Raw genomic sequence first — 14148 nt, forward strand, 5'->3', positions numbered from 1 at the left:
CAGACTCCGAAGCGGAGAATGGCCCTAGTTCGAAGGGGCCTCAGGGAAATCATGTGGTTCTTTCGTGTGCAGCCAGGCAGGAGCTGAGTTTGACCCAAATAACACTTTCCAGATCCAACTGAAGTAGGCCTTCCATTAACCATCAGGGTTTGCGTGCCTCCAAGTCATTGATGACCGCCTGGATGAGTCCCTGCAATTTTTCTAAGCGAGATTTTGCAAGTGGTTTGCCATTGCTGCTTCTTCCTGGGCTGGGAGAAAGTGACTGGCCCAAGATTACCCAGTTTGCCTTGATGACTAAGGCAGGACTAGAAACTTGAGTCGCTCGGTTTTTGAGTTGCTCGGTTTTTGCCCAGGCTTCACCTGCTGAACCCTATCCAGCACCTCCTATTATTCCTCTTAGATATTGTTCATACACACAGTCAGCCAGATGTTCAGACTGGATTTGGCATTTTTGTCTGCCGACCAATTCCTTCCCAAGAACCTGGGATGGGCAGATGTTGAATGGTGTTAAGGGGTACCATCATCACAGGATATCAGCTGTTCCAAGCAAAGTTGCCTTTTAGAATTGACTGATGGTGGATTTGTCAACACAGAGGGTAGTCAAGTGGCCCTCCAGTTGTTATTATTATTAATAATAATCATCATCACAATCATCATCACCATCATCATCATCATCATTAAAGATTTAATGTTCAATTCGATTCACAGTCTGAGACTGGTGAAAACTTAGCAGTTCAACTCCTAGCCAAGGACCTAAGAGAGCTGTTAAGCGTCTGAGTATGTAGGCAGTTCCAAGTAAGTTGGTTTTTTGCTAAGTCAGAATATTCAGGTCTAGTAAGTTCGAAATTTCCAGGTATCTAGGCCAGAGGCCCACAACCTTTTGGGCACCAGGGACCGGTTCCGTGGAGAGAGGTTTTTCCGTGGACCGGAGGGGGAGTGGTTTTGTGTGCTGCCTGTTGGTATAACCATTAATCTCTACCTCCATAGTCGCTCAATTTCAATTTGCAGATCACGATATTTCATCATTATTATTTTTTTTATAGCTATTTCTCTTCCATTCGTGCATCACCTGGTATTGCCATATCAATGAACTAGACTCTTTTTTTTCCTTTCCAGAGTCGCGATGTCAGGCATGTTATAGGGCAGGGGTCTTCAAACTTGGCCCTTTGACGACTTGTGGACTTCAACTCCCAGGCACGCTGGCTGAGGAATTCTGGGAGTCGAAGTCCACAAGTCATCAAAGGGCCAAGTTTGAAGACCCCTGTTATAAGGGCCAGATGTTGGTCCATTTGGATTCCAAATTACTGTTGTTGTTGTTATCATTAATAATAATAATAACATTTATGTGCTGCTCATCTCGCTATTTCGTGTGACTCTGGATTTCTGGGGATGATCTAAACCTTGCATTATTGATGAGAAAATAAGTCCTGGCTTGCTCCGATCTCGGTCTGTGAACGCAAGGCTAAGACTGTGGCTGCTTTTTTCCAGATTGCGTCTAGTGGCTGATGATCCCATAGTTGTTGAAACCAGCCATCTCTCTCTCTCTCTCTCTCTCTCTCTCTCTCTCTCTCTCTCTCTCTCTCTCTCTCTCTCTCTCTCTCTCCCCCTCCCTCTCTCTCTCTCTCTCTCTCTCTCTCACACACACACACACACACTGTCTCTCTCCCTCTCTCTCTCTCTCTCTCACACACACACACACACACTGTCTCTCTCTCTCTCACACACACACACACACTGTCTCTCTGTCACACACACACACTGTCTCTCTCTCACACACACACACACACTGTCTCTCTCTCTCACACACACACACACTGTCTCTCTCTCTCTCTGTCTCTCTCTCACTCTGTCTCTCTCTCTCTCACACACACACACACACAGTCTCTCTCTCTCTCTCACACACACACTGTCTCTCTCTCTCTGTCTCTCTCTCTCTCTCACACACACACACACTGTCTCTCTGTCACACACACACACTGTCTCTCTCTCACACACACACACACACTGTCTCTCTCTCTCACACACACACACACTGTCTCTCTCTCTCTCTGTCTCTCTCTCACTCTGTCTCTCTCTCTCTCACACGCACACACACACTGTCTCTCTCTCACACACACACTGTCTCTCTCTCTCTCTCACTCTCTCTCTCTCTGTCTCTCTCTCTCTAACACACACACACACTGTCTCTCTCTCTCTCTGTCTCTCTCTCACTCTCTCTCACTCTCTCTCTCTCTCTCACACACACACACACACACACACACAGCGCCGGGTTTTGCCCCTCACTCCCTCTTGTCAAGACCCCTCCTCAACCTCCACCCAGTCTTCTATCCAAGCTCTTCGCTCAGCAAAAAAAAAAAATCTTGGCGCTCTGCAAAAAAAAAAAAAAGGCGAAATCCTCTTTCTCCCCCCCCCCGCCCCGCCAGCCCTGGGATGAAAGGCCGCCTAAGAAACACGCTTCGAAAGCCGGGGGGGGGGGGAGAGGAATAAAAAATAAATTAAAAAAAAAAGAAAATTAAAACAAGGGGCCCTTTTCTCGGGCAAGCTTTTCAGGAAGGCGGGGGGGGGGGAAGCCAAGGGATCCGGTGCCGTTCTTTCTTGCCCAAAGCGCGGAGATCTCGAGGGTCCCGCTTTGGGAGGGGGGGTGGGAAGGCGAGGAGCGCGGACGGAATCTGCCTTCCCTTCCTTCTGCCCGGAGCGGCCGGGCTTCCCTCCGGTCCTCAACCCGCCCCCCCCCCCACAAACACACACACACAGACCTCCATCCGTGCCCTCGGCAGGCAGGCAGACAAAGCCGACCCCCGCCCGCCTCCGCCGGAGCCCCTCCCGCCTCCCAGCCGCCCCCAGCCCCAGCCCCGCTCACCTGCCGGGGGAGCCCCTCGGGGTCCGGGGCGCGAGCCATTGCCGCGGGGGGAGGGGGTCTGGACTACGGGGAGTGGGGGGGCGGGCGGCGGGCGCCCCTTCCCAACGACGGCGCAGGGGGCTGGGCTGGCGAGGGGCGGCGCCGCCCCCCCCCCCCGCCCTGCGCAGCCCAGGAAGCGGAAAAGGCCGCCCCCCACCCTTCCCAGGAGCACACCGGCCGGTCTGCGGCGCCCCCACCCCCGCAACCTCCCCACGTCGGGCTCCCGCGCCTTCCTTCTAAGCCTCCCCCCCCCCGGCCTTGCACCTGCCTCTTGCAGAGGGAAGCCCCCTCCCTCTCCCTCCACGCCCCCCCAGCCCACACCGGCGCTTTCCCCCACCGGTCTGCACCCCCCCCACACACACACACACCTGCCGCGGCGCTGCCTCTTGCAGAGGGAAGCCCCCTCCCTCTCCCCCCCAGCCCCCCCAGCCCACACCGGCGCTTTCCCCCACCGGTCTGCCCCCCCCACACACACACACACCTGCCGCGGGGCTGCCTCTTGCCCCCCTCCCCGTCCTTCTGGGTCTTGCCTAGTGACGCTCTCCCCCCCCCCGCCACACACACACACACAAAGAGACACACACTACCACCGGGACCCCGAAAGGCAGCGAGCCTCTCCCCCTGGTTCTTAGGTAAAGGTAAAGGTAAAGGTTCCCCCGCACATGCGTGCTAGTCGTTTCCAACTCTAGGGGCCGGTGCTCATCTCTGTTTCAAAGCCGAAGAGCCAGCGCTCGTCGGAGGACGTCTCCGTGGTCATGTGGCCGGCATGACTAGACGCCAAAGGCGCACGGAACGCCGTTACCTTCCCACTGTGGTGGTCCCTATTTTTCTACTTGCATTTTCACGTGCTTTCGAACTGCTAGGTTGGCAGAAGCTGGGACGAGTAACAGGCGCTCACTCTGTTACGTGGCACTCGGGATTCGACCCACCAAACTGCCGACCTTCTGATCGACAAACTCAGCGTCCTAACCCACTGAGCCACCGCGTCCCTGTCCCCTGGTTCTTAGCTTCCCGCAAAGGGCTCTGCAGACACAGTATGAGCTGGAGAGAGGGGGGGGAGTGTGAAGCGTTAGCTGCCCCCCCACACTATTCCTTGATCTCTTCGGGCGGAGATTTGCCGGGGCGCCTCCAGTGGCAAAAGCCCACGGAGAATCTGACACTCACCCGGCCACCCCTCCCCGGCTTCCCTACGAACAAGAACGGCCCCCCTCTAACTGCTTCCCCCCACCCTTTTTTTTTCTGCCCAGAAGGAATTAAAGGCAGGGAGATTCTCTCTCTCTCTCTCTCTCTCTCTCTCTCTCTCTCTCTCTCTCTCACACACACACACACACACACACACACACACACACTCAGCCAGGGGTCTCTTTGAACCCCCACCACCCGCACTCCGGGAGCCCCACCCCGTGGCCTTTCCTGCGGTTGAGGGTCGTGGTGGCGTTGGCCCTTCTGCACTGTGTAGAGCAGGGGTCTTCAAACTTGGCCCTTTGATGACTTGTGGACTTCAACTCCCAGAATTCCTCAGCCAGGCATGCCTGGCTGAGGAATTCTGGGAGTTGAAGTCCACAAGTCATCAAAGGGCCAAGTTTGAAGACCCCTGGTGTAGAGAGTTGCACACTTGGGGAAGCGGCCTTAATCTGGACCGCCCGAAGAATTAAAAGCTGAAAATGAGTTGGTTGCCTTTCAAGGCAGAGCCTTCCTAATCTCAGCGGTTGCCAATCGAACTCATTCCTAAAACGAAAAGAGTCATCGCGGTCAAATGGGAGAACGAAAAAAGAAAAAGAAAAAAAGAAAGAAAAAAAAACCCCAGCTCACGTTCACAATATCCTTAAAGAGGACTGTACAATCTTGTCTCAAGACCGCAGAAAACAACACCATGCACCTTTTGCAATGAGATTTATGAAACCTAGGAGAGGTCAGCAAATCGCAAAAAACAAACAAACTAAGAGTTCTTGGGCAATTTGCTTCTGGTGACTGGCACTTGGAAAACTTGCAGTCGTGACTGAGAAGGTGAAGCAGTTTTTTTAAAACAGTTTTTAAGTCAAACACAAGGCCCGGGGGCTGGATGCGGCCCGTGAAGTGGTTTCATGCGGCCCGCAAAGCCATCCTGGCAACAGTGAGGGAACGGCCCCCTCTGCCTTGGCCCTGGCCCAGAGACCCTCTTCCTGCCAGAGACCCCCACATCTGTCCCACTCCTGCCCAGGCCCCCATAGGCACCCTTGATGCAAAGGATGTAGAGCTGGCCACGCCCACCCAGTAGGCCACATGCACTCTAGCCACGCCCACCCAGTAGGCCACACCCACCCTGGCCATGCCCACCCGGCCCCCTGAGAGCAACCACAGTGCTGATGCGGCCCTCATTGAAATTGAGTCTGACACCCCTGTTTTAAAGCATTTGTACTTTCAGTCAGAGAGTAACACAATCGTACTTGAACGGGTGTGTCGTCAATGAAGGAGAATATTTGTAGCAAGGGGTTGAACTGTTGGGTTGGGGGTTTCCTTGCAGGACGTTTTATTACCCAATTAGGTAACATCATCAGTGCTAGAAGGGAATGGGATTTGTGGAGAGGAGGAGGAGGAGGAGGAGGGCAACTGTGGTGTTGAGAGTGGTTTTCTTGCAGATATTTCATTAGCCAAACTAAGTAACATCATCCATGCTAAGAGGGAGTGGAATCTGCAGAAAGGAGGAGGAGGAGGAGGAGGAGGAGGAGGAGGAGGAGGAGGAGGGCTACTGTGTGGTCCTTGGTGCTCTCTGAGCCTAGTGGTTTTCTTGCAGACGTTTCATTAGGGAGCATCATCAATGCTAGCAGTATCTTCAACTAGGTCTGCCGATCATGTGTGCTATATGAAAAAAGCTTAGATCCGTGGTGGCAAACCTATGGCACACGTGCCATAGGTGGCACGCAGAGCCCTCTCTGTGGGCACGCGCGCCGTCACCCCAGTCCTAGGCCTTCAGCTGGGTTTTATAAAACCTTTTCCCTTTAGGCCTCCACCGCCATGTGCAAAAAAGAGAAAAGGTTCAATCAATTTTAACTTCTCGTGGGAAAAAAAAAAGATCTCACAAAGTTGGAATGGATTGATTGAACTTTTCAGTCCCACCCGGTTTGCCACTGCAGCCACGGCCACCCAATGGGCCACGCCCACCCGGCACCTGATGATACGTAAGTGGATTTTGGGTTGCAGTTTGGGCACTGGTCTCTAAAAGGTTTGCCGTTACTGGCCTAGATCATCACCAGAGACAGACAATCTGGGGCTGTGTGGTTCAACACCGGGGTTAGAACCAGGAGACTTCTCGTCCCACCTTAGGCACAAAGCCAACGGGGTGAGGTTGGGCCAGTCACTCTCTCCCAGCCCTAAGAAGGAAGCAATGGCGAACCACTCCTGAAAAACCCGGCCTAGAAAATGGCAAGAACCGGTCCAGGCAGATGTCCCGGGGGTCCACGCTGATTCTAAGATCCGGGCAGAGGGATCATCCCCAGAGCATCCTCAGTGAAGCTCAGCCAATGCTCTTTCCTGGCTAACGGGATTCCTCATTCAGGCTGAGCCTTAACCACCATCTATCACTGCAGCGGCTGGATTCACACAGCACAAGGAGCCGCGCTCTTCATGTTGAGTGTTAGAGGTGTGGTCTCTAACTCTCTCTCTCCTTAGGCTCTCCCAGTGGAGCCAACCTGCTCAGATTTTCTGAAAGAAATACCCAAGCTACTAGCCCTTAGTCATTGAAATTTGGAACCGCAAGCCCCAATCTTAGGAGGCGGGAGCTGTGTGTGTCTGTGTGTGTGTGTGTGTGTTTGCCTGGGGTTCTCCACTTCCGGATTCTCCTTTTCCAACCAAAGGAGGCATTCACTCCAGAAGGAAAAAAAACCAGCTAACGCGACCACGGGTCACGCGTGGACGAGAGTAGAACACGGGGCAGAAGACCCGAAGCTCCCTCCCCCGTCCCCCTTCCTCCCCGCACCCCGGAACGCAGAATTTCTGCCCAACAGCCCCGCAAAGACCGGGGCAGATTTGAACCCATCACCTGGCCATCTGGCCAACTCCGAAGCTCCCCCATTCCCGGGATGACACCGGCTGCGTTTGAGACGGACACGGGGGACGGGGGGGGGGGTTGGAGAGGGGGGTGGGAAGCTTCTCCAGTGCAGCGGGGGGGGGGGCGGCGGGGGGTAAAAATGGATTGATTTGATTTGATTTGATTAAATTTATATGCCGCCCTTCTCCCTGAGGACTCAGGGCGGCTCACAACAATAATTTTTTTTTAAAAAGAGTAAAAAATGTCAAAGAGAATTAAACAATCAAGGCAAAATTTAATGGAAGGGGAAGCGGCTCGGAGCTCAGGGCTATGAGGGTCTGCCCAGGCCCTCCCACCGGGGGCCGCACCCCAGGCCCAGAGACAACCCCCCCACCCACACTCCCCTCCCCGTGCGCCCCCCCCCACCGCTTTACCTTGCCTTCCTCCGGGCCGGTCCAGGGCTGGTCGGCCAGCGGTGGCCGGAGCTCCAGGCAGAGGGCCGGCCGGCGGTCGTTGGCGTCCCCGGCCGGCGAGCTGCAACCGGAGCCGGACACCAGGCTGCAGTCGTCGTTGCCGGCTTGGCCGGCGCGGTCCAGCAACTCGGCCCGGCTGCCGCTGCGCGGGCTGCGCGCTCCCTTCTGGCCCACGCTGTAGGCCTGGAAGTCGATGGTCTTGTTCTCGAAGGCGCCCTCCACCGCCGCGAACATCCCGCCGTACTTCTGCCGCGGCGTCTGGGCCGCCGTGCCGGGCCGAGCCAGGTAGACCGGCAGCTCGTCCTCCGCTTCTTCGGCGTTCCGGCCGCCCGGCCGCTGCCGCCCGGCCATCGTCGCCCTCTGCCCGCTCCGGGGACGGGGACCATGCAAATCCGCCCGCGGGTGGGGGGAGCTGAGGAGCGCAGCCGCGGCGGGGGCTGGCTGGGGGGCTGGGAGGCTGGCTGGCTGGCTGGCCGGCTGCCTGGGGACTGACTGACTGGCTGAGTGAGGGGCTGGGAGGCGGCTGGCTGAGGCCTGGCTGGTTGGCTGGCTGAGGGGGTGAGGGGCTGGCTGTGGTCTGGGGGGCTGGCTGGCGGGGGGGATGAGGGGCTGGGGGGGCTGGCTGAGGCCTGGGGGAGCTGGCTGGCTGGGGGGTGAGGGGCTGGGGGGCTGGCTGTGGAGGAGGCTGGCTGGGGGGATGAGGGGCTGGGGGGCTGGCTGTGGTCTGGAGGAGGCTGGCTGGGGGGTAAGGGGCTGGGGGGGCTGGCTGGGGGATGAGGGGCTGGATGGCTGTGGTCTGGGGGAGCTGGCTGGCTGGGGGGGTGAGGGGCTGGGGGGCTGGCTGTGGTCTGGAGGAGGCTGGCTGGGGGTGAGGGGCTGGGGGCTAGCTGTGGTCTGGGGGGCTGGCTGGCTGGGGAGATGAGGGGCTGGGGGGATGAGAGGCTGGATGGCTGTGGTCTGGGAGAGCTGGCTGGCTGGGGAGTGGGGGCTGGGGGGCTGGCTGTGGTCTGGAGGAGGCTGGCTGGGGGGTGAGGGGCTGGGGGGTGAGGGACTGGCTGGCTGTGGTGTGGGGGGCGGGCTGGCTGGGGAGAAGGGGGGGCTGGCGGGCTGGCTACGGGGCCTTTCCGGCCGCCGGCGGATGGAGACGCGCTCTGGGCCGAGTCGGGAACCAGCTAGGCCGAAAGAACGGAAGCCTCTCCGGGCAGCCGTGCGCTCGGAAGCCGGCTTGGCGGCAGGCGGTCGGGCGGCCTGCCCTCAAGAAGCGGCGGCGGCCGGCCTTGGCGTCCGAGCGGAGGCCGTCCCTTTGGCGGGCCAAGCGGAAGAGGCGAGTCCCGGCTTTGGAGCTCCGGGCGCGGGCGAGCGGGAGGCCCCTCCGGCTGAAGCGACCGCCGGGCAGCCCATCCGAGCTTGCGCCGCGGGGGAAGGCTGGTGGTGGTGGTGGGCGAGGGGGCGGCGGAGGCCGGGGAAGAGCAGGGCCGGAGGCGCCCCCCGCCCCCAACTTTCACTCCTGGAGCGGGGGGGGGCCGGGCGAGGAAGGGGGCCGATGGGAGGGGCAGCCTGGGAAGACCCTCCGCCCGCCCAGACAATCGGGGCTCCGGCCTCGCCCGCGGCGGAGGGGCTTGGCCCGTCCGGGTGGTCCTGCCCGATCTCCTCCCGGCAGGCAGCCGCCCCTGCTCAGCTCTGGAAGCTCCTTGCCGAGGAAAAGCCGCGCGTCCCCCCCCCCCCCCGCCCGGCCTTTGGCGCTGCCCGCGGGCCGAGGGGAGGTTCGGTCGCGGCCGCCGCTCGGCCGGGCTTCTCGCTGGGGGAGGCGGCCGGTGCGCCCTGCTTGCGGGCACCCCGACCCGCCCTGCGGTGCCCGTGGAGAGAGAGCGAGCGAGCGGGCGAGGCGGTGCTGCTTCCGCGGTGGGCGCGCTGGCTTCCCGGCCACGCCGGCTGCTTTCTTCCTTCTGCTGCCGCTGCCGCCGCCGAAGGCGGGGAAAAGGGACGCGTGGCTTCTATTGTTTAATCCAGCAGCCCCAGAGCCCTTTGGAGCTGGGTTCAAATCCTGCGGTGCCCAGCGCGGAGGAAGCGGCCCCGGACGAGGCCAAAACGGAGCCGCCTGGGTTAGAGCGCGCGGCTCCCGGCGAAGGGAGCTGTCCTTCAGCACCACGGGCCGGCCGGAGCCTCCCAAGGCGGAGGCGAAGGAAGCGCTCACCTCGGGACGAGACCCTGCCGTGGGAGGGAGGGGGGCCTTATGGGGAAAGGGTGGTGGGGGGATGGGTGAGAGTCCGCCTCTGCACTTGTTCGGTCCACGTACAGGCAGCCCTAGAGCTGGACTCGAACCCAGGACGAGAGGAACGTCCTCCACCACCACCACCCTGGGAGAGAAATTATGGCTGTGTTGTTTCTTATGATTTATGATGAATGTCTTTTTTATGATAACTATGATCATGATTTTGTCACTTATAGCTTGTGTGTACTCGGAGAGCTTATGAACTGTGTACACTTGACCAATAAATTATTCTGCTCTGCTCTACATTTATTCTATTCTATTCTATTTATTCCATTCCATATTTTCTATTCTATTCTATTCTATTCTATTCTATTCTATTCTATTCTATTCTATTCTATTCTATTCTATTCTATTCTATTCTATTTCATATTTTCTATTTTCTATTTTCTATTCTATTCTATTTATTCCATTCCATATATTCTATTCTATTCTATTCTATTCTATTCTATTCTATTCTATTCTATTCTATTCTATTCTAATTTATTCCATTCCATATTTTCTATTTTCTATTCTATTCTATTCTATTCTATTCTATTCTATTCTATTCTATTCTATTCTATTCTATTTATTCCATTCCATATTTTCTATTCTATTCTATTCTATTCTATTCTATTTCATATTTTCTATTTTCTATTCTATTCTATTCTATTTATTCCATTCCATATATTCTATTCTATTCTATTCTATTCTATTCTATTCTATTCTATTCTATTCTATTCTATTCTATTCTATTCTATTCTATTCTATTCTATTCTATTCTATTCCATTCCATATTTTCTATTTTCTATTCTATTCTAATTTATTCCATTCCATATTTTCTATTTTCTATTCTATTCTATTCTATTCTATTCTATTCTATTCTATTCTATTCTATTCTATTCTATTCTATTCTATTCTATTCTATTCTATTCTATTCTATTCCATTCCATTCCATTCCATTCCATTCCATTCCATTCCATTCCATTCCGAGCCTGACCCTGAATCAAACACCCCAAAAATCAACGCTGATGCCTTTGTAGAAAGCCAATGGCAAATGTGTCTCTGTCGGATGCCCAGAGAAGGATTATCTTTGGGTTCATATCCCTTAAAATCCCACAGAGAAGGACCTTAACCTCCACAGGAATGGCTAATAGTGCATTACTTATCTTGAGGCTCAAGCATGGCGGAATGGGGTCCAAATATTTTATTTTTAACTGACAAGGAATCTATATTGTTGCTGTGACGGGCCCAGGTAGGAGCGCATAAAGTTTGGGCTGCAGGCATATCCCATCTATTACCCAAACGTTTATCGGGACGCAGCAAAAACATCTTTGGATGATTTCAATGAACCCAACAGAAGGGAAATAAAAAGGATATTGACAAAAGGTTTTTTTTTCTGCAAAGGTGGCCGACAGCTGCAGTGCCACATTATCAAGCCTCACATTGACAAAGAAGCTTTCCCACCATTGCCAGACCTGCCAGAAGTGCAGGTGTGTTTTCAGATCAAAGGGGAGAGCCCTAAGCCCTTCGTCCTTCTGTCAATGGGAGAAGCCCTTTGTCGTCCTGTGTGGGAGCCTTTCAATTGCACACTAAATGCTGCCCATTGGCTTCAATGGGAGCTTGTCTATTATGAACAACTGGAGGGGGGGAAAAAGACATCCCTGACACAAAGCCTTCCAGATGAGGCCTGCACCTCTCCAGTCAGCTCTGCTGTCTCCCAACTTTCTACCTAGCTGTTGAGCCAATCTTTTGTCTTGGGCACGTACCTGAGTTCTTGTGTCCGGCCTGCAAAAATGCCATTATTATTCTGTAGAGATGGAGGTCAAGGATATGAAGGGACCGTGTGCAGAAAGATGCCTGCCTTAGTATCTTGTTTACCGCGTGTCTATGAGCTCATTCCAATTAGCACCGCCAAGGACTGCCAGGGCACCATGTATATATGACAGACTCTGCCCTGGCTGGGATGTTCTCTAAGATAGGAAGTACACCAATAAACAATGGTTTTAATTTATTTAATTTATTTAATTTAATTTATTAATATTTCTATACCGCCCTCCTCCCGAAGGACTCAGGGCGGTGTACAGGGCAAGAGCTGTGCGCTCTATCCTGCTTGTTCAAACTGTATAAATACAATAAACTCTGCGTAGGCAGACAGACATTTTGGGACACCCTGCGATGACTGGTCTCTGAATCCCACATTATTCTTATTATTTCTTGGCAAAACTATCATAAAACGTCATTACTTAACTGCAGGATACTGCACGGGGTCACGATTGCGGGCTGGTTGCGAAGTGACCGACATGCGGTCACCTGTGGGCAGACAGAACTTCAGCACCTGGTCATAAGTACCTCTGGGGAGGTCCGTCGTAACTTTGAATGGTTGCTAAGTGGCTTGTCATAAGCTGCGGACTACCTGTGAAAATGATGGATAGGGAACTGGCTTTAAAAGGGAAAAAAATAAAATAACGCTCGATTTATTTACAGCAAAAACTTTCTTCTGGTGTTTTGCCTCCCAGATTCTCTCTCTTCCCCACCCTTTTTAAAAAAATCCTACTGTAATAATGCCAGATTTATTTACATAAAAATGCTTCCTCTGCTGGTTGAGTTCCTAATTGTCCTTTCTGCCCACCCCCCTACCCCCCACCCCCCCGCAGTCCATAGAAAACTGGCTTATTTTTGAAGGTTGCTTCTCCAATATCCTAGCAATACAAAATGTTCGATGCGAACCTTCCTCCTCCCGTTCACCTTGGTTTGGAAGCAGTCCATAAAATCAAGATTTTGAAATGCCTGAAGTCGAGCTGGTTGAACAGGAAGTCCACTAGCCTATGCATTACAACAGACATGTTAAACACAAGGCCCGGGGGCCGGATCCGGCCCGCAAAGTGGTTTCATGCAGCATGCAGCCCGCGAAGCCATCCTGGCAACAGTGAGGGAACGGCCCCCACTGCCTTGGCCCTGGCCCAGAGACCCTCCTTCTGCCAGAGACCCCCAGATCTGTCCCACTCCTGCCCAGGCCCCCATAGGCACCCTTGATGCGAACGATGTAGAGCTGGCCACGCCCACCCAGTAGGCCATACGCACTCTAGCCACACCCACCCAGTAGGCCACGCCCACCCTGGCCATACCCACCCGGCCCCCTGAGGGTAACCGCAATGCTGATGCGGCCCTCAATGAAATTGAGATTGACACCCCTGCATTACGTTTATTGTGGGGTCCTTGTTCACCCACAGCTCAACCCTGAGCTACAAATATCCTCTTCTATTGGTACAACGTTCATTTTACAGCATTTTATATTCAGAAGAACCGTTTTCTCCCTCCCACCCCACCCCCACCGCCACCAAACCTGAAGAGCATCTTTTATATCCTACTAATCTCCTAATCTGTATTTTATCCCCTGCCAATCTGCCAACGGATATGAACCTATAGGGCATACAAAATGTATTTGTCGGTCGTACATTGTAAGTTCATTCATCAATTGAAGACAAATTTTAACTATTTTCTTTTCTTTTCTTTCTTTCTTTCTTTTCTTTTCTTTCTTTCTTTCTTTCATTTTTTTTGAGCACTCCTTGCAAAAAAACCCTCCTCTACTCTAAGCATGAAGAAAAATATGCTTTTATTCTAAATAGTTTCAGATGATATTATAAACACAAAGAATGGTTTGAATTTAAAGGTGGCTAGGTAACTTCCAACAGTCTCCTTCAACCTCAGTCTGTCAGTCTTGAGAAATATACTGTTTGGATACTAACAAAAGTGACCTTTTTATTTCCAGAACATGGTCTTGCAACAATGTTTACAGATAAAAGTACCAGCTGCAACACAAACAGCCAAGGGTAATTTTTTCCCCACACACTTCCCTGCATAACAACACTCTTTTGTCTATGAATTAAAATATTCAAGCGAACAAAAATTTGTGTTACCAAAATGGGTCATATCTGATCGGTAATATTTATCTTTTAATACCAGAGTGGGCGAAAGATTCATCTTCAACATCCATAAGTTGATTAGGGGGGAAAGGGGGGGTTTCCTACATTTTCTGAAAAATGGGAGAGTATACCTTAACTTCAACACCAAGAGCATTAATGCGCCTCAAATTACAAGTGACACAACAACAAAAATAATATTTAGAATTTATTGGATTCCAGGTACATTTGTATAGAAAAAGATGGTCAAAACCAGCGTTTTGTTGTAGTTAAAAATAATGCTTATATAAAGTATACAGTACGTTTCTACATTGCCCTCTACAACAGGGATCCTCAACCCTCCTGGGCCACAGATCAGCACCGGGCTGCAGCCTGCCAGGAACTGGGGCTGTGCAAGTGAGTACATGCACGGTATCCAGGCAGCGCATGTTCCTATGCCCCCTGCCCCTGTCCGCAGAAAGACCACCCTCCTGTTGTGATTCTGTGCCAGCCTGTGATCCCGGCAGCTGAGTCCGAGGAATCAGAGGAGGAGGAGGAGGAGGGGCCTGGGGACCCATCAGAGAGTCGGAGGAAGGCTCTGATGAGTTACCGGACTTACA

General features: G+C 53.4%; 1 protein-coding gene across 1 annotated transcript in view; it reads right to left on the minus strand.

Moving 5' to 3' along the window:
* The window catches only part of LOC310643235 (uncharacterized protein), a gene marked incomplete at both ends in the record, with an annotated part of 27700 nt that extends 16271 nt beyond the window's left edge, over positions 1-11429 (minus strand). The window contains 4 exons of the mRNA XM_083367436.1: positions 6918-6967; positions 7187-8550; positions 8963-9586; positions 11396-11429. Coding sequence (XP_083223562.1) covers positions 6918-6967; positions 7187-8550; positions 8963-9586; positions 11396-11429 — 2072 coding nt within the window. The remainder of the gene's footprint in view (positions 1-6917; positions 6968-7186; positions 8551-8962; positions 9587-11395) is intronic.
* Between the last annotated feature and the right edge of the window lie 2719 nt (positions 11430-14148).

Source organism: Vipera ursinii, assembly GCF_947247035.1.
Source record: "Vipera ursinii genome assembly, chromosome: 7".
Taxonomy (NCBI): Eukaryota; Metazoa; Chordata; class Lepidosauria; order Squamata; family Viperidae; genus Vipera; species Vipera ursinii.